This window comes from Echeneis naucrates, chromosome 9 (assembly GCF_900963305.1).
Source record: "Echeneis naucrates chromosome 9, fEcheNa1.1, whole genome shotgun sequence".
In the NCBI taxonomy this organism is placed as follows: Eukaryota; Metazoa; Chordata; class Actinopteri; order Carangiformes; family Echeneidae; genus Echeneis; species Echeneis naucrates.
In genome coordinates this window covers 8,537,552-8,555,702 of record NC_042519.1, presented here as the reverse complement: position 1 = coordinate 8,555,702, position 18,151 = coordinate 8,537,552, and the positions used below count along the sequence as shown (strand labels likewise).

The 18,151-nt window shown below is 39.7% G+C and overlaps 2 protein-coding genes across 5 annotated transcripts; both read right to left on the bottom strand.

Annotated features, from left to right (window-relative positions):
* Nucleotides 1-1,904: 1,904 nt before the first annotated feature.
* On the bottom strand, nucleotides 1,905-10,992 carry dbnlb (drebrin-like b). 4 transcript variants are annotated; one of them, XM_029511328.1, is made up of 15 exons: nucleotides 10,784-10,986; nucleotides 7,803-7,858; nucleotides 7,467-7,579; nucleotides 7,308-7,382; nucleotides 6,836-6,985; nucleotides 6,348-6,425; nucleotides 5,728-5,879; nucleotides 5,561-5,615; nucleotides 5,235-5,306; nucleotides 4,891-5,014; nucleotides 4,477-4,593; nucleotides 4,060-4,131; nucleotides 3,783-3,841; nucleotides 3,578-3,665; nucleotides 1,905-2,902 (listed from the first exon to the last, which is right to left on the bottom strand). In XM_029511328.1, the coding sequence occupies exons 1-15, from the start codon at nucleotides 10,864-10,866 to the stop codon at nucleotides 2,766-2,768; spliced, it is 1,431 nt and encodes a 476-aa protein (XP_029367188.1). In that variant the 5' UTR covers nucleotides 10,867-10,986; the 3' UTR covers nucleotides 1,905-2,765. The 4 variants fall into 4 exon arrangements, with proteins under 4 accessions (XP_029367188.1, XP_029367189.1, XP_029367190.1 ...); XM_029511329.1 differs by lacking the exon at nucleotides 4,477-4,593 and having other exon boundaries at nucleotides 10,784-10,980; XM_029511330.1 differs by lacking the exons at nucleotides 4,060-4,131; nucleotides 4,477-4,593 and having other exon boundaries at nucleotides 10,784-10,983.
* Nucleotides 10,993-11,423: 431 nt separating this feature from the next.
* ube2d4 (ubiquitin conjugating enzyme E2 D4) lies at nucleotides 11,424-16,931 on the bottom strand. Its single transcript, XM_029509945.1, has 7 exons — nucleotides 16,650-16,931; nucleotides 15,353-15,416; nucleotides 15,220-15,251; nucleotides 15,044-15,121; nucleotides 14,778-14,883; nucleotides 14,142-14,235; nucleotides 11,424-14,039 (listed from the first exon to the last, which is right to left on the bottom strand). Exons 1-7 carry the CDS (start codon nucleotides 16,671-16,673, stop codon nucleotides 13,994-13,996), a joined length of 444 nt encoding a protein of 147 aa, XP_029365805.1. The 5' UTR covers nucleotides 16,674-16,931; the 3' UTR covers nucleotides 11,424-13,993.
* Nucleotides 16,932-18,151: the final 1,220 nt, after the last annotated feature.

Genomic DNA, 18,151 nt, shown 5'->3' with positions numbered 1-18,151 from the left:
GATAGAGTGTGACATTTAAAAATGATTAACATTTAAATGTCAGAATAACCAAATATTCTACTAACTGCCCAAATCTTGCAGGGTTTTTTTTTTTCTCGTTTGTTTAACAGATACAAAACAAGTCTTGCTTTTGCTTTATGAGCATTTTTCATTGTTGAGAAGAGACAGTGAACCAAATTATCTGTAAAAATTGAGAGAAATTTGATATTAAACCAAGGCAGAAATTTTCACATAGAAACGCATACACACATGCAACTAGTTAAAATGTTGACACCGCGGGATTAAATAAACCATGAGCAATAATAGCAGAAATAGATCAGATGAGTTGTGAATTTGAATTGCAATGATAATGTATTCATAATTCATTCCATCCAAAAGTAGAAATGCGTGCTTTTGTGAGCAATTTTAGCTCCTGTTGCTGACAACAAATGTGGAGTTGATGAGCAAAAACATGGGTTTTAAAACTGTGAAAATCCCCAGCTATTCATCTCAGACTTTCACTGTCATAAACATATGAGGTTGGGGTGAGGCCAGCATGGCGCAAATGAGAACATACTAGAGAATATTGTGAATCCATCACAGAAAAGTTTTCCTGTCTGAATTGAGTCACTATCCTGGGAACCTTTTTGCAAATTTTTCAACTGGCTGAAGATTACAGTCATGTTGAAAAAGTGTCATTCTCGGTGCAACTAAATGTTTTTATCTGGAATAAACAGGTCTTAGGGATAAGTGTAAAACTTGTAGAAATACACCTGAAATCATTTAGGGCTGAGTGGGAGTCAATATTTTTATGCCCACACTTTCTAGATGATGTAGGTGCACATGGAAATTATCCAGAAACAATTTGACTCATCATGAAAATCTGATATCAATTTAGATTTTAAAAACAATTGCACATCTAATATGATATAAGTTAAGACAGCAATTGGGACAAGCGCTATTTTGGGTATTGCTTTTAAAATTTGTAATCTCATTTAAGTGTTTGATTATATATAATAAATACACACTGCACAGACGCCAAGGCCTGCAAATTTTAAAACCTAATTTAAGTTTCTTCTTGATATTAAATAATAATATACCGAGTTATAAAGTGAGAATTTACCAAATAAATGTACAAAAAGAAAATCAATTTTAACATCTCCAATGGTGGATATGTAATCTCTATATGTAGTGTGGGTGGAGATGGGGTAGCTCCCCAGTTAAACAATGAAAAGGGCCAAGCAGCATCAGAGGCAGGAGGGGGCCCTTGTTAACGGGATATCCAGTCACATTGCAATAAATTAATTTGATACGTCAAGAATTCGTCAAGTGCATCATTTCACATTCACCAAAACTAAAGTGTAACTGAAGGATGTGGGAAAGGTAAAATCTGATCTTCAGTGTGAAAATGAAACCTATGCATTAGAGGTAAATTCCCCAGCTGTTGCCTCATTCCAGGAAACTGATTGTAGAGCACATACCGAGCCTGTATATAAGTCTGAGTTCCTGTTAGACCTCTGAAAATCCCTCAAGGCTTTCTGCATTATTTCAAGCTTTTTCAAAATGTGAGAGCAGCCAATATCGCACTCAACTTCTTCAGACGGATATGAAAAAAGCTGTTTTGTTTATTGATTTTATTATGAAGAAATGTCTTTGCATTATAATAGACTCTGGAAAAACAAACATGAATAAGGAAATGGATACATGATGCCCTTTAAATTTATTTTTCATTATTATTATTATTATTCATGATCAACTCTTTCCCTTTGTCCACTTTGTCTGACCTCCACGTAATGAAAAGAGCAACTTTCTGACAAATTTTAGCTTTCCAGGGTGCATTCACTTCCTCTCAACATGGCACCACATTATCAAACATGACTCTTAAGAGGCATGTTACACATCCTGCCCTCAGACCAGTAAGAGCCGATTGTTTGAAAAATTATGCTGACCTCAGTTTTTTTTTTTTCCCCCCCTCTTCAGCTTTTCCCTGAAAAGTTAAACATGTTAAAATGATTCGGTTCAGACGAAAAAGGAACTGCAATGAAAACAAACTGTTGTATTCTCACAGTTAAAGGGAACTTAACCACTTGCATTCCCCACTGACAAGCTGACCACCTGGACCACAGCTAATGTGATCTTTTTTTTTTTTTTTTTCTTTTTAAATATTCACTTCAAACACAGTCAGATCAGTAGGCAAAACAGGGTCTGAAGGTCACACAGGCTGTAAGTCAATCACTTTAAAAATAATAAAAAAAAAAAAAAAGGAAATTCAGTCTGCCGGTAAAGGAAGGCGAAAACAAGGCAAAAGATTACACTGTAGCTGGTACCACCATCTTTGATTTTTTTCCTGAAATGTACAGGAGCATTTGCTACAAATAACAACAAAATACCTGAAGTAGAACTGAAGTCACTTTGTAAGGAATATGATGTAGAAGTGTTATAATTCAATTTAAGACTAAACAAAGGTTGAAATTTTACTGTATCACATCTATAGGTAAAGAAACTCATTCGTCTTGAGAAGGGGTTGGGGTGGGGGAGGTTGGTCTTAGCCTATCAGCTGCTTGCATTAATAATTTATTGGAATTGCTTTCTTGAGATTTCAAAAGCTTCTGGCCCACTATTACCATCTGTCCATTGGTCCTTTTGGAGGCTCATTTTCTTCTGGCCTCGTTGTTTGTGTGCGATGAATGACTCTGCTATGTGTTGTTTTACAGCCGAGCTCCTCTGACGCTGCCAGTGTGTCGATCTGTGCGGGGTGGGGTGGTAATTGTGGTGGTCGCACTGGGCTAGATAAGCTCCACGTAATTGGCTGGGAACATTCCAAAGTGGCCGTCTGGACTGTAGCCTCGCCACCAGCCCTCGTCTATCATCTCAATCCCGGTGATGATTTCGTCGGGATCAAACGAGATCTCTGTGTCATCAGCTGAAGGAGAAAATCAAGCATAATGCACATTTTCTAATATAACATCTTCGAATTTAACCATTAGTGACACAGGTTCCTTGGGATATTGGCAGACTTGAGTCATTCAAGATAGTTCTATAAAACAGAAAATAATAATACTAATAAAAACATTTAAGTTAAATAAATTCATTAATTTGCCATTTCTAGTTTTGACATTTACATTGGCTGAATGTAAATTATTAAAAAATATGATTAAATATTACATTAAAAAATGTAATTAAGTTAAACTTTTTATATATAATTTTGTGAGTGGGTTATAGGCTTACTCATCATTCTGTTGCATCATTTGGTGATACTTATTGACACTTTATGTCTCAGATATGCAGTCATTTGACATTTGTCATTGACATAACATTATAAATCTAATCTTACTTGAGGTCTATAAAAATCTGTGAACAGCCTACAGTATTACTGCTTTGAGTTACAGTGCCGAAAACTTTTATTACCACCCATCCCTTTTTCTGTTACTCTCCACTGCCTCTACTGTGTCTGCAGAGGCCTCACGCCACTGCTGCTACTTCTCTCTCAGCCAATGTAAATGTCAAAACTAGAAATGGCAAATGTGGCATCTAACATGACGGACTTGTGCTGTTGAGTGAAGGGGAGTGGTGGCAGTTGTCGGAGGTAATAACTTACCAGCCTGGTAGTCATATAAGGCTCTGGCACAGATGCCTCTGTCTGAGGTCTCCTCAGCAGGTGCCTCGTACAAGTTACTCTCTTCCACCTGGAGGAAGCATGTAGTCAGATTACATTTCACAGTTCATTCAGATAATGGGGAAAAAAAAAACAAACAAAAAAAACAAACAAAAACCAAAACTGCTAATGCTAAATGTGCAACCACCTGAGCAGGCTCTTCATAAGCTGTCTCCTGGATGTAAGAGTTGGCAGCCGGTGCCTCCTCTGAAAGAGATTTGTGCCAGTTAGGTTGTGTCTGAGCTGGGATGTCTATCTGCCAGCAGGTGGCAGCAGCAGCTGACCCTGACAGCATAGAGATGCTAAGGGGAAATAACACTGAGGGGTTCAGTATGGGTTTTTTTTCCCCTTGAATCATAAGCAGATTGGAGGGTTGGAAAGCTGATGCTAACACTAAGGCTTGTGCTGTGTGAAGTGGGCCCCACCTTTCTGCTCCACGGGGGCCGCCTCCTGCTCATCATACTCACACCTGGACTGCCCATCATCCACATCAGGCTCTTATCACCCAAAACACAAGCACAGACATGCATATACACAGAGGAACACGTTCACAAGTCCACACAGGCTGAAAACCAACCACCAGGGGAATTCACTTCACTCAAGGAGACATAACACAAATCTGTGGGTTTCTTAGAAAACAGAAAGTACACTCAATGGAAACATGACTCATGATGAAATTGATTATAATGATTGTAGGGAATATGAAGAGGATGACACAGAAGAACTGCATTGAGAAAAATGAAGCACAGTGCTATTAGCTGTAGCTTTAAATGCAAGACTGTCACCTTTTGTATATTCTTTGTGTGTATGTATGTGTGGGTGTGTTTGCGTAAATCTCACACCTGTGGCACGGACAGGAGAGGCGGTGCGTGCTGGCACAGGAGAAGCTTGACGCTGAGGTGAGCTGGCTCGCTCAGACTCATACACTTGCTTAGACAGAAAAGGGCTTTGCAGACGCCCTGAGCAGAGACACACATGGAACCCCCACAACATGCACGAAATGGACAAGAGAAAAAACAGAGCAGACAGGTTGAGCAGAAAAGGAGAGGACACCATGACGGACACACAATGTTAAGTATGACTATGAGTTAACTAGACTATCTAATGGGAAGTTAAAAAGGATGGCGCTGGGAGACAGCAGTCCCGTCTACACAAATCACCAGTTTGCACCTGAGATTGGGCAAGGAGAGCTTTGCAGTAATGCAGGAAAAGCAAGTACATTTATGTTGACATTGCTGTTCATTTTTGGGTGATACCTGGCTGAGGGCTAGCAGGGGCAGCAGAGGGGGCATCCGAGTCACTGGGAGTTATTCCCCTCTCTCTCTGCTTGAACATCTCTCTGGGATTCACAGCACGCTGAGAGATGAGAGAAGCTGCCTCCTACCAAAAAAAGAAAATGATAAGTGTTTAGATAAGTATTAGATGACAACTGGTTATTGAAGATGTGATGGCAATGAATTCTGACAGTGAAATTTGTGTATTATGGAAAGAAACAAGAAGAGAAGAATAAGAAAACGGGTGTGTTCACATCTCTTGGAATAAGCAAGTAAAAGGAAAGCAGAGCGGCTGTACGAGACCACTTTCAGGAAGGGAAACTCACATTGGCCTTCTCCACTGATTCACCTCTCCTGACTGCTTTCCTCTGGGCTGCCTGGTTCTCCTCCTGCTCCTCCTGATGGTGTTCATATCAATGTTGACAGTGTTGACACTCTCTACCTTCTGACTAAACTGCTCAGGGCGAGCTTATGTAACTGAAACGCTTAACCATCAACACAATCATGGAAGAGTGGTAACGCTCAACATGAAAATAAACTTTGGACCTATCCACAATCACGCTCACTTCACTCACATCAGTTCCTTATGTCTCTGGCAGTTAAAAGGACCATTCGCTCAAAGTGAGATTTTGTCAGACAATGAGACACTCACCCAACGTTGTTTCTCCTGCTCTCTACTCTCAGCTTCCTGCTGCTGCTGGTACTTCCTATTAAACAAAAGGCCATTTAGAAGAAGAGTAAATGTAATTTTATCCTTTCAGCAGATGCTACAGTGAACCTGTCTTGACCGGTGTGCATGCCTCTTCAGTCGCTACCTACTTTTGTTGCTCGATTTGAGAGGCCCTCTCCTTGTCCCTTTTGTCCCTCAAAGCTGCCTCTTTCGCCTCTCTGTCTTTCCTCTCTCTCTCCAGCTGCTGGCGCTCCTCTTCTGCTTTGCGCCGCTCCTCCAGCCGCCGTTTCTCCTCTTCTTTCTAAAAGCAGATCAAGAGACTCAGGTTTGGTTTACCACTTTGCTATCACTATCATTGTTTGGCATTATTTATAGATCATGTAAGAAAGAGTGTGTTAAAAAAAAAAAAAAAAAAAAAAAAACAACTTTCAGGCAATAGGCACCGCTCTCTTCTTCCTGTCTATCTGAGGCAGGTGTGCTGCTGTGCAAAAACAGCAGACAAAGCACAAACGTACAATCCTGCCTTTGCTGATATGTTTAGATTTTTGACAGATAAACTGCCTGACTGGCATTTTTCAATAAGATTTTAGGGAAATGGAAATGTGATAGAAATTTCAAAACTACAAACTCTTGCAAATGTGTTCTTGGAATTTCAATGTGTTGATTATTCAAAATCATTTTACATATAAAAATAAAATGATGACAGTGAGTTTTAAAACTTTGTATTTTCGTGCTGTCAAAGAGTTGAAGTTGGCATCAGGTTACCTACCTCTGCCTGTGCCCAAAAATTGTCTTTATTGGTTTTTCTGATTTCCGACATAGCATTGGTCTTCTGATACACTGAGCCCTGCAGGAAGGAAAAGACCATTTAATGCTCGTCTAAACATAGTTTTACTTCAATAAGAAAGAAAACAGCATGCTATAAACACCTCAGGAACATAAAACTGAACCGACTGGTAAGATTCTCTTTAATATATATTTTTTTCCCCAATCCCATGCACATTACTTTGGGATGGTGGCCTTGTCTCAAAGAAAGGAATGAGAAAACCAAACTTATGAACTTTCTGTGTAATTTCTGTCTTTAAGTTATCCAAGCACTTTCAAATATTTGTCTTGGAAACATTGGTTCATGATAGCTTTCATGTTGACAATGGAAGATTAAAATGATAAAAAAAGAATAATTAAATGGAGCCTAGTTATGATCTGGCCCAGTGCTTATCTTTCTGCAGACTGAGGCGAGCAAGCATGAGTACATACCACAGGACCCTGAGGACCGCTGTCCTGGAAGCGGTTGGAAGCTTCTTTGTGGAAGCTATAGTTTGCTCCTGAGGCTTTAGCCACTTTTTGCATGATGGCTTCAGGCTCCACGTCCTCATCAGCTCTAGCATTTATTGTGACATGGGCACCCTGAAACAGAGGGAAGAGAAAGTTCCTTTTGATACCCAGACAATCACATAAACACCTACAGTTGGTATCTCGGTTTGTGGGTGCATAATTGGTTTGTTTATATTCACTATCAGCTGGTATAACAGTATAAATGACATTGACACAACTCAAAAAACAAGTGTATTATTTCAACAGTGCCTGCAGCACACTGTAGACTATTGTTACTATTGTCTTTGTTACTAATTGTAAGGCCTGTTCAAAGTCATATGTTTGTTTGCACACAAATAACCTTCAAAAACTTTAATGAACATTTAAAATATATAAAAATTGAGAGTAGTGACACCTTAAGAAAATTGGCCATGGAGCTGACATGATTTGCGCATATTCCTTTCCTGGCGTCCTTCACTCCTTCCCCAGTCTGTAAAACAAGATTATTCCACATGCTTAACACTGGCCACAACAAAGCAGGCCAGCAAATAAACACTAGTTTTGTAGAACTAACCCAGTTGATGAGGACATATTTGGGCAGGCCAGAATTTGGATCCTGGACCCGGCAGAAAGCATACATCACTTTTCCACTGTTGAGTTCCTCAACCAACTCCTCCAGTCCTCCATCTGATACATAAACATTGTGGAAAAGTTAAATGGTTACTGTGGTTGGTTGTGTAACTGTGGACATTTCTTTCCTCTTACAAATGATGGGGTGAGGCAGCAGAGGCTAGCAGTCCTTTTGTGCTGATATTCCACAACTAAAGCTGCTTGCTGACAATGAAATTCCTGCCCACGTTTGATTTCATCTTGTTGAGATCATAAAAACGTTTCTGCAATTTCAACTCACCGCCTTTTTCTGCCAGACGGATGTCATTACTGTTTCCCTCATAGGTGAACAAGGCCCTGGTGGGGGGGGGGGGGGGCAAGCAAACAACAGATTAAAGATATTAAAATACATCCTTAAAACAGATCAAACAGACAGATAGAGGAGTTTGTCCCAGTTTTGACACGCATCATTTCACACTAAACCGAACAGGAGATGTTTTGTAAACCTACTGTAAGCCCTAAGAAGATACATTGTACAGTTGCACTAGGGCAGTATAAATATTAGGAGTTGGAATCTTTTCTCTCAAATCTCATGATTTGATTCAAAACCATTTGATTCATAATGATTTCTGTTCAATTCAATCTATAAGTGTGCAAAGGATCCTCATGATCTACTCCAGTCTGCTTTGCAAGACAGAATGACAAATGGACATTAAAGTGTCTCTTTCACATTTAGTTTTAAACATTTATCCATGCTTAGATTAAATTGTTGCATTAAGTTACCAAAATAAAAGTGTCTCTATAAATGAAAATAGTGCAGTTAATGAGGATTCCTCCCTTTGCAAATCTCTCGTCAAGCTCAGTCTTCCTTATAAAATCCGCAATCACGAAAAAACAGAATCCATTATAAACACAGAATAACACGGAACTGGCCGACATTTTAGATAAACGCTTTTTTGTTTTTTTCCGGACTAAAAAAGTAACATATTTGTTTGGAAAATGCTCCAAGTGGGGGAGCCCCCTACCCATGAATAAATAAATAAATAAATACATGAATGTGGTGACTTAAGCGTAGTGGTTGCGGTTCAATTCCCAGTGGGGGCACCTGAACATGTCTTGGTTAATTGATGTAAATGTACCCAGTGACCTAAGTAGCAAGGTGGCGCAGTGGTTAGCGCTGCTGCCCCGCCATAAGGACACGGTTTGATTCCCAGTGTGGGCACCCGAACATGTCTACATTAACAGGTTAATTGGTGACAAGTAATGGACTGAGCTACAGCAAGGAACGGCAATGCCCCCAGCTCCTAGACCGGACCAGACCAGACCAGACTAGACTGGTGATGGCGCCCCTCCAGAGACAGGACCAGCCCATACTAGACCAGAGACAGGACGCCCCCAGAGATCCGACCCCTACAGAGAGTAGAGACTAAATCAGAGACTGAGCTGACTTAGACTCGAGACTAGACCAGAGACAGGATCTCCCCAGAGACTAGACCAGATCAGAGACTGGACCCTCTAGAGACTAGACCAGATGAGACAGTGGTCCAACCCCCAGAGATTGCTCCCCCCCAAAGACGAGAACGGACCCCGGTCTTTTTTCTTTTTAAATTCTGAATAAAAAGGAACATATCTGTCAGGAAAATTCTCTGAGGGGGTCAAAATGGAGGCAGACAGTCTGTGTGTTTTTTTTTAATCAATTTTGGGACATTTTAAATCAATTCTGAATCATAGTATATGAGATTTGCGATTTTTATACAAATTGATTTTTTGGCAAACCCCTGATAAATATAAATATCGAACATTACTGTTGTTTACATCTGATATTAAATCAGCTATACAAACTATTTAAACAGGTTGTGGAAAGATTTAGCTGACTTTTCATTTGCAAAATGAAAAGTGTCCGCAAAGATGACAAATGAAAATAAGCAGAGATAAGCAGCCATACACAACCTGAATGAATTCTGGGCCATTTCCTGCAGAAGATACCCCAGCGTCCCTTTGTCACTTTAATCAACAGGGAGGATGAAGTGAAAAGTCTTTCTTCTGTTTTCTTCTGTTGAGTAACACCATTTCCACTTTCTAGTTACCTTCTTTGAGTTAGATATTGGAAGAGCAGCTTTTGTCTCAACACCAAACAGTCCAAAAATATCAGACAATCATATTTATCAAAAGACAAAGACAACATGGGATACCAGCAGTTTTAAATGTGACAGGTTTGGTTAAATGCACAGTAAGTTGTTAAGGTATGCATTAACCTTAACAACTTACTAAAACTATGTTATGGATATTATTATTTCTAGACTCAGTAGTAATTTCCAACCATAAGGAGGTGAAGCTTTGATTTAATGCCGAAAAAATAAATCCTTTGGATCAGGATTACAATGACTATTAAAGGGCCTTTGGTCCTGATGTATTAATGATTTAACCTCAGTAGTACATATTGGAGGATTGTTTCACCTGTTCACGTACAGAACAGATGACAGAGTTTCTATTTGGCAATGTAATACATTATATCCCAAATGATGGGTATATGTTACAGTAACCATTATGTCTCCATTTTGGATTGGACTTAGTAGTCAGTATTTGCAAAATAAAATATATTGATTGGATCAATACATGAACTATGATATTATTTTGCACATGTTGGTGCCACTTATTGGAAAAAAAAAAAAAAAAAGCAGTGGGAAACAGGAAGAGCAGACTCTCAGGGTGAACATGGGGCCAGCAGGACTCCCTTGGCATTTGCTGCCTGGGATTCATGGATTCAGGTCATCCTTAAACACAGCAGCTTTCAGATGAAGCTCAAGGTGAGCAGACTACAGCACAGTACTCCTGCAAGCAAAGAGGAAGTTCCTGGATTTGGCTTTCTCATATTAGCCCCGTTTAACTTTTGATGGTGTATTACCAGGAAGTAGGCGGCTAGCAACGCATTAGTTCAATTTCACGACATATCGGTTTACCAAAGAGACAAAACACGGAGATTGGAGAGTTCAGCGGCAGTTAGCGTGATGAGCCGGTCCCCGTCTGCTCACCTTTAGCGTTTCTGCACACCAGACCGGCAGGAAATATGAGACGAGCCTAAATAAAGTCTGAATAAAGATGACTTGGGCTAACGTCGTCGCTAATTTACCACCCCCCACCACTGGGCACAGGTGAGGTTTATCCAACCTGAGCTGGACATTGACTGAACTCCCGGTCGACTAGCTGAGTGCTAGCCGACACTTTAGTTGCAGTGTCGGCTCCCTCCCGGAGCGGACGCCGGGCGGGAAGGCTGCTCCTTACCAGTTGGTGTTAGACTTTTCATCCACCACTTCTTTGTAAGCAGCTGTTAGTGCGGGGCCGTTTTTGCTCAGGTTGACTGCCATCGTTGTGCCGAGTACAGCTAGCCAGCTAGCTATCCGGGATGCGCCCTTCCTCCTGGAGGAGTGGTGATGATGATGATGCTGCAGGAAGCTGCTTTAGCTAGCAGCTACGTTTTCAGCCAGGGTGGCCTGCATGTGTATAAACGCCACGCCCCGAAAGCTCTGAGCCACTATACGTTTTTTTTTTTTTTTCGTTTTCCGTTATTCTGGTCTTGGATTTAAATATTTGCGATGCGATTTGTGAGTAATCCCTGATATGCAGCAATGTCTCATTTCAGGAAATGGATTTGATGATCTGTACAGATTAGATTGTGTTGACTGCACCGCAGAAACCTCGCGGGGAAGTTGTTTGAATCAAACGCACTCTGAAGTGTGGCGCTTCCAGGTATGCACTTTGCCACAGTGACTTTTACCACAATGTTGTTTTGGCCTTATTTGGGAAAGCCGTTCAACTACAAGGCCATTTCTTTCATTGCCTCGTCTTTTTAAAACATTCACCTGGGTCTATTAGTTGTTACATCTCCCAGATAAGACAGACAACGGTAAACCAAGATGAACTTTATTCATGTTATGACAATTCAATAGTTATCTTGTGTAGGATAATGTGAGGACTTGTGGACGTTCATGGTGGCAGATTAAGCACACATATTCCAAAATTTTAAGATGCATGAAAGCTGGTCCTGCGTTCAGACAAAGCCAGGCTGAAAATTTTCAACAACTTTTTTTTTTATATTGTTCAAGCAAGTTTCCATGTCTACTAATGAAATGAATCCCCCACTTTGGGGGACACAGCCCTGATAGCAAATTTAAGAGTTCATGACACGTTCTCTCTATATATACAAAATGATGGTTAAGGCTAAATTTTTAGTCAAGGTGTTAGGCGGATGACTTGTAACGAAATCCCTGATATCCAGCAAATGGCTGTGTGAAGGTTCTCCAGAGTGCAAAGCATGCCAAGCTGCCTATATAAACTCTATTGAGCACACTGGACAAAGGAAGTCAATATAGCACCGCTCACATGATGAATTGAGGCTGCATTCAATTGAACAACTGGAAGATATTCAGCTTTCAAATAAATAAATAGCCAGATGAACAAACAACAATGCACACAAAGTCTAGTACTATTTCACACAAGTTATTTTAAATTGTAGTATGGCAGGAAAAAAAATGTCACTGCTTTTAGAGGATATAGTTTTACAACCCTTTAGCATATACTGTATTTCAGGACAATTTGTTTTGACCCGTCTCTACGGCGCCTAACAATGGCCATTCTCTATATTTGGTGCCTAAACCATTGTGTTAATTCTACAATCAAAGCTTCTAAAATTTTCATGCTCCACTATGAAACTTCCTGGATAAATCCATCCAGTAATGCTTCAATAGCAATATTTCTTCCTCTTTTGAGGATCAATTAATTCCCTTTATATTGGCAGCATCAGCACATTATGAGCCATGATTTTTCTTTCTTAAAATCATAGCGTTTCCTAGCTACTTTATCCATAAGTCACAATGGGTTATAGTATAACTAATATTACATTATGACACATCACAATCAGGTTCAAATCTGGTGACATTAATGAAAAAAAGCCAAAAATTTTCAAGGATACAATACAAAAGATGTTACTGTCACAGTGGATTATAAATCTTCCAACTATAACGAGTTAATGTTGACTTGATCATGATACATAAAGTAATGAAACAAATTCTCCCACTGTGGGACAAATACATCAGCTGATATTAGAGCAAGTTATTGGGGCAAGTTACTGTATTTTCTCACCTAAAGTAACTAGATACATTAGAAAGCACTACTAGGTTCTGCAAAATGTAAATTCTGTCATGAAATTCCCCTTTTCAATATGTGACACCAGTTATAACCAAAGGTCATTTTGTTTTTGAAAACCAGTAGCATGTACATGTTTAACAGCATCATTTAACAGCTGTTCACATCCAAAATGTTGCCCAAAAACAGAAACGGTGACAGAAAGAATTGGAGAAGGAAATCCTCTGTGACAAAATGTTAACATGTACTTTAAAAGAACAAACAACAACAAAAAAAAAAGAAAAACAGAAATGCTGATCTGTCTCTAACCAACTTCGTTTCATCAGGAAGCATGAGTGATAGTGTGTGTGAACAAACCAGTTTTTAGATTGGTACTAATTTTCCAAAGCCTGATGATATGGGCCCAGGTAACTAATCTCACCATGGGTCACTGCATGTAAAGGCTGATGGTTTGGTTCGATACCTGAGTAACTGTACTGAGGTGGAGACACACAGTGTAGCTATATGCCAAAGAGTAGCTATGTTCACAGCTACACAACAGTAATATTTTGTGCACTATGGACACCAGCCACGGGTGTTTACTTGTGAGAAAAATACATGTTCACATTTGCTCCATGCAGCTCCACAACAGTGAGACAAGTTAGTTAACAGCAGCTCTCTAGTGTCTCAAAACCACATAATACTGTTGCAGTTTCAAATGCAATGGGAGATCAAAACCAATCTTCTACACCTTTCACATTGTTCTGGGGTAGAGACAGTATGTGCCAACAGATCAGCTGCTGGTAATGGCACTGCACCATTTTATATAGAGCAGGGAACATTCTGCCTCAATTGCACATATACCGTTTGAAAATAACACAGAAAGGCCACTAAATACAGTAATAACAAGACATCCAGTGTGGCACAGACAGTGCCTCTGAAATGAAGGGAGAGCTTATCTCCTAGATCAATCCAACATTTTGCTTCTTAGCAGCACAATGATATGACTCTTTGACAATGAAAATGATGCACATGAATAGCAACAATGACAGTGATGACCAAAATAGCTGGAGAAACATCTTAAAGTCAGAGTGTGGTGATTAGGGCTGTGAAGATTTTCCGTTATTCCATATGGGAGTGCTTTAAGGAGCCCATCAGGTCCTGCTCAGCAGATCCATACAAGTCATGAAGGACAGCACATGGTAGCAGCTCAGCACACGGAAAGCCAGGTGGCACTGTACCTCATTGAATCGCTGCCTTCTCCAAAAGATGAGCTGTCTATTTTTCCCCCCTCTGTTGCTCATTTGCCTCAAGTTATTAATCAAACATATTTCTTTTGTTCTCATTTGTATTTTGATCTCCCTGGCATTTTCACATTGCATATTTCTGTGTCCATTCTCTTGCCAATTTGTTGTACCTGTAAAACATGCAAAGTTTGGGAGAAAAGTTTCAGATGAACTCTACAAAAAGAGCTTTATCTCCAAAATAATGAATCAGTACATTCATTTTTTACACTCACTTTTCCCTGTCAGCCTTGTATGTATGGGCAATCTCTGGTACCAGTGGGTCATCCGGGTTTGGATCACAAAGAAGAGAGCAGATCGACAATAATACTGTGGAGGAATGAAGCAGAACATAAGTTTAGGTTTACATTGATTGGACTATAAGAGCCACTTAATGGCCACTTAAAATGGCCATATATCCTAAATAATACGAACAATATCAAAGACATATTGTGTATACTATTAAAAAAACATTGAACTAAAAAGTGTTTAAAAAAATCATTGGAAACTGGATTCCTTTTGCCTAGACATGACGTTTCTCTACACATTTCAACATAAGTCCTAATTTCACAGACCTGATAGACGAGACTTTTCACATTAAGTCTCATCTTGACTTAATATTTCAGACCAAGAGAGTTGTAGGAAAAAAAAAAAAAAAAAGGAATAGGAATGGGTCGATACCAGTTTTTCAAGTCAACCCTGCTGACATTAACATTTTGACTCGACAAGGCAGCTAACGAGATTAAAAATGTCTACATTCAATTTTGCTCTGATAGTCAGAGCTCTAGTTCAGTACACTTTGGGCCAACATCCACAACTATTTTAACAGATAAAAATGCTAACACTAATTTAAAACTCCTGTTATTCCTCACCCTTTGAAACTGTAAGTGCAGGTGACCATTGTGATCTCAGTATATCCAGACAAATACTTCCATTGCTGTTGATATTAGGGTGGTAAATTTTAGTTGTGAATGCAACCTGCAACAAAACAGGAGAACAAAAAAACAAAACAAAAACAGGAGAACAATGTAATTACTGCAACCACAGTAAATTAAAACACAAAAACCAATTAAGTGAATATCAATGAGACAAGATGTGTCAATGCCTTATGTTCCACACAAGCAGCTAGTTTACTCACTTTTGGTGGTTTGAATGGATAATCTGTTGGGAAGTGAATGGTGAGGAAAAACACTCCACTCTGATATGGGCTGTCACTCTAATGAAGTATAAAAAAGAACATGAAAATTAAATTATGGAAATTTCATTGTTTTTGTTGCATATTTTAAATTGCATTATGTTAAAAGTTTCACTTACTGGGCCCATTATTGTTGCCTGCCAGTGAAACACTAAGGGGAAAAAAAGGTCACGATATCCTGTCAAGCAACTCTATACTATTATGAAAATACATAGATAGCAATAATATTCACTGAAGCATAACATCACTCACAATCATCTCCAACTGGTCCAGCAGAGCACTGGGCAGGTGGGTCCCTCTGCAGGTCTGATAGTTCCTAAAGGTGAGACAATCACAGAACGAATCAGCTTTGATATTATTCCTCAACTGAAGTGCGGAAATGACTTTACTCTTTGCAAGGAAAACACAGGAATTTGTAATTGTTACAGCAATATACTGATGCTACGCCAATGCACTGCAAATAATGGGAAAAAAAGAGAACGATATCTACAACAAATACTTGTAAAGATTGTAAAGGATGTCTGGCTAAACAGGAGCTGAGCTAGCTAGCTTCACCTGTTTGGGGGGGGGGGTCATACATGAAAACATACGATGGATATCAGACAGCTGGTTTTCATCTTAATTTTTATTTATTTTTTCATGGACAATGGCTGAGCTGGTTGACAGATCTCGTGCAAAGCAAATAAAAGGCAACAGTAAACCAAAACAAATACACAAAATTAAAGCAAAAAAAATTAAATAAAATAAAATAGAATAAAATAAAGTGACAAATGTAAAGGCCACAGGCATATCCCCATCATTTTATACACATAAAATGACAATGATCGACAGAGAGTTAAATATATTAATAGATTAAGGCTGTTCTTTCATATCTGTTGAAAGGAAGCCTATCTATTCTGTTATATAAATACACACTGTGGCCTGCTCCAGTGCCCCATTTGCCTCTCCATATATGGCAACACTGACACTAGGGTTCAATTTTGGCAACCAGCAAGCAGCTGCCATTCAACACATCGTCGGCTACACACCAAGGGACCAACCACAAAGATAAAGATAACCGACAAGCTAAAAATTCAACAACAAACCCTGCACATGTCTCCAAATCAAACCAAAGGACTCGGCCTCGCACTAATCTTTGCTAAACGACTACCAGCCAACAGGCTGCACTGCCTTACGACATGTTCTCTGAACATTAGCCACCTTCACTGAAGTGTGGACAAGCTGCTAAGCTGTGTGTCAGAAAAGAAAACAAAAACAACGAAATATTACACACGAAGAAACGTCGTGGTTGTCAAAAACAATGACGCTGTTTCAGAGGTAACGGGTGGCCGGCGTTTACTGTAGCAATGCACCACCGGAGCCACCGGCGGTTAGCTCGCCTTTTGTCTGTGCTTTATTTAAAAAAAGGGGAGCTCAAAAAGCCAAGCGAGGCTAATCCGAGCTACAGAAAGGTCTACAGACTGGCTTTACCCCCAAAGAGGGAGCCCAAACCGAGACGAAGTGTCGACTGGGAGCTGAAGACTGATACGCGAAGGAGATAAACACTCACCTTCTGAATTCTTTTCAACGCCATTGCTTCAATGGCTCTGCTTGCTAGCCTGTCAGCTAACAGTTAGCACCGCACACATACAATTTGGCTTTTGTGGCCGCGTACTTCAAATCTCACTGAACGTACAGTCAGCAAATCACGTCTGACATCGAGCAGGCTTTGGGGCTCTTGTTTTCAGCGATAAGCTATGCGACAAGCGGTGTGTCAAAGCGTGGTCTTTCTTAAGACTGGAGCAGGACAACCGAGATGTTTCACTGTCTGTCTTCTCATCCCTGCTCCCCTGGTGCCTGGCAGACTGTTTCGGGTAATATCGCGATAACCGTCTTCGAATTCGCCGTGAAGTGACAAACCCGATTTCCATGGTTGTAGTCCAAAATGTTTTTGTTAAACAATTGCCCGTTTCAAAGAGATCTTTTCAACAAGTTCAATGTTATAAGCATGTAATATCAAAAAGTGGTACCTAAATTAAATGTTATCAGGATAAATTATATTTTATTAATCCATATAAATATCAAGATGCATTTCCCCACACACATTTTATAGCTGTCTTTTAAATTTTTACCCTTATCGCAATTAGATTCTGCCTGAGCTACATATAATTATTTTATTTGTATTCCCACATCGTAATGAATAAGTAATTAAATTATGACCAATAAAATGTTCAATCAGTTGTAACAGATATAGAAAGGATGGTGTTAACAACTCACATTCCTCAATGCAAGGCTTTAAACATGATGTAGTCTGTAGCACAATAACTGAGGCCAGCTGTCCACAAGATGTCACTATTTGAAAAGAACCAAAACACAAACACACAGAAGAGACATTGCCAAGATAGGTGATAATCAGTTTTGATTGAGGAGGGGTTTTTTGCCACATTCCCAGTGTGATTTATCAGACTGTATGTTGCATACTTATATAATTATATTGAATTGCTTTCAAATATTTTTTAAGTGCAGAAGTGTGTAACAATGGAGCAGCAAAGTGCAATGAAGCCAAACACGTGTATTATTTCCATGCACACAAGAATAAAGAGAAAGACTATAGAATTGTTCATTCAATACCCAATCATTGTAAAGGCATATTCATCTGAGTCAGCTGCATGCTCCGGTTTCTGCACAGGCTTGTCTCGCAAGGCCTCATGAGCTCCCCTTTATATATCTTAAACAAGGGTGAAAAAAGAGCTCTCATTATTTTAGTGAGTATGTATGAATGGGTCACAGTGTTCATTCTTCTTAAATGGCTGATTCAGTGTCAGGTTGAGGATCCTATCATCAATGTGACACTGAGAGGGACCATTTTCCTTTGGAAAGCTGAAGATTCCTTCAGATAATATCTTATTGTTTGCTCATCTCTGTGCTCTCAATGACCTGACTGTCCTCAGGGCCTGACTGTAATCAGATTCAGCCAGCAGCAGAGGTAGCAGTTGGGTCTTGTGCAGCAGGGGCCTTGTGTTCTGAGTTTGTCTACTTGGAGAGGCCATTTATCAGCATGAGGTTTTCAGA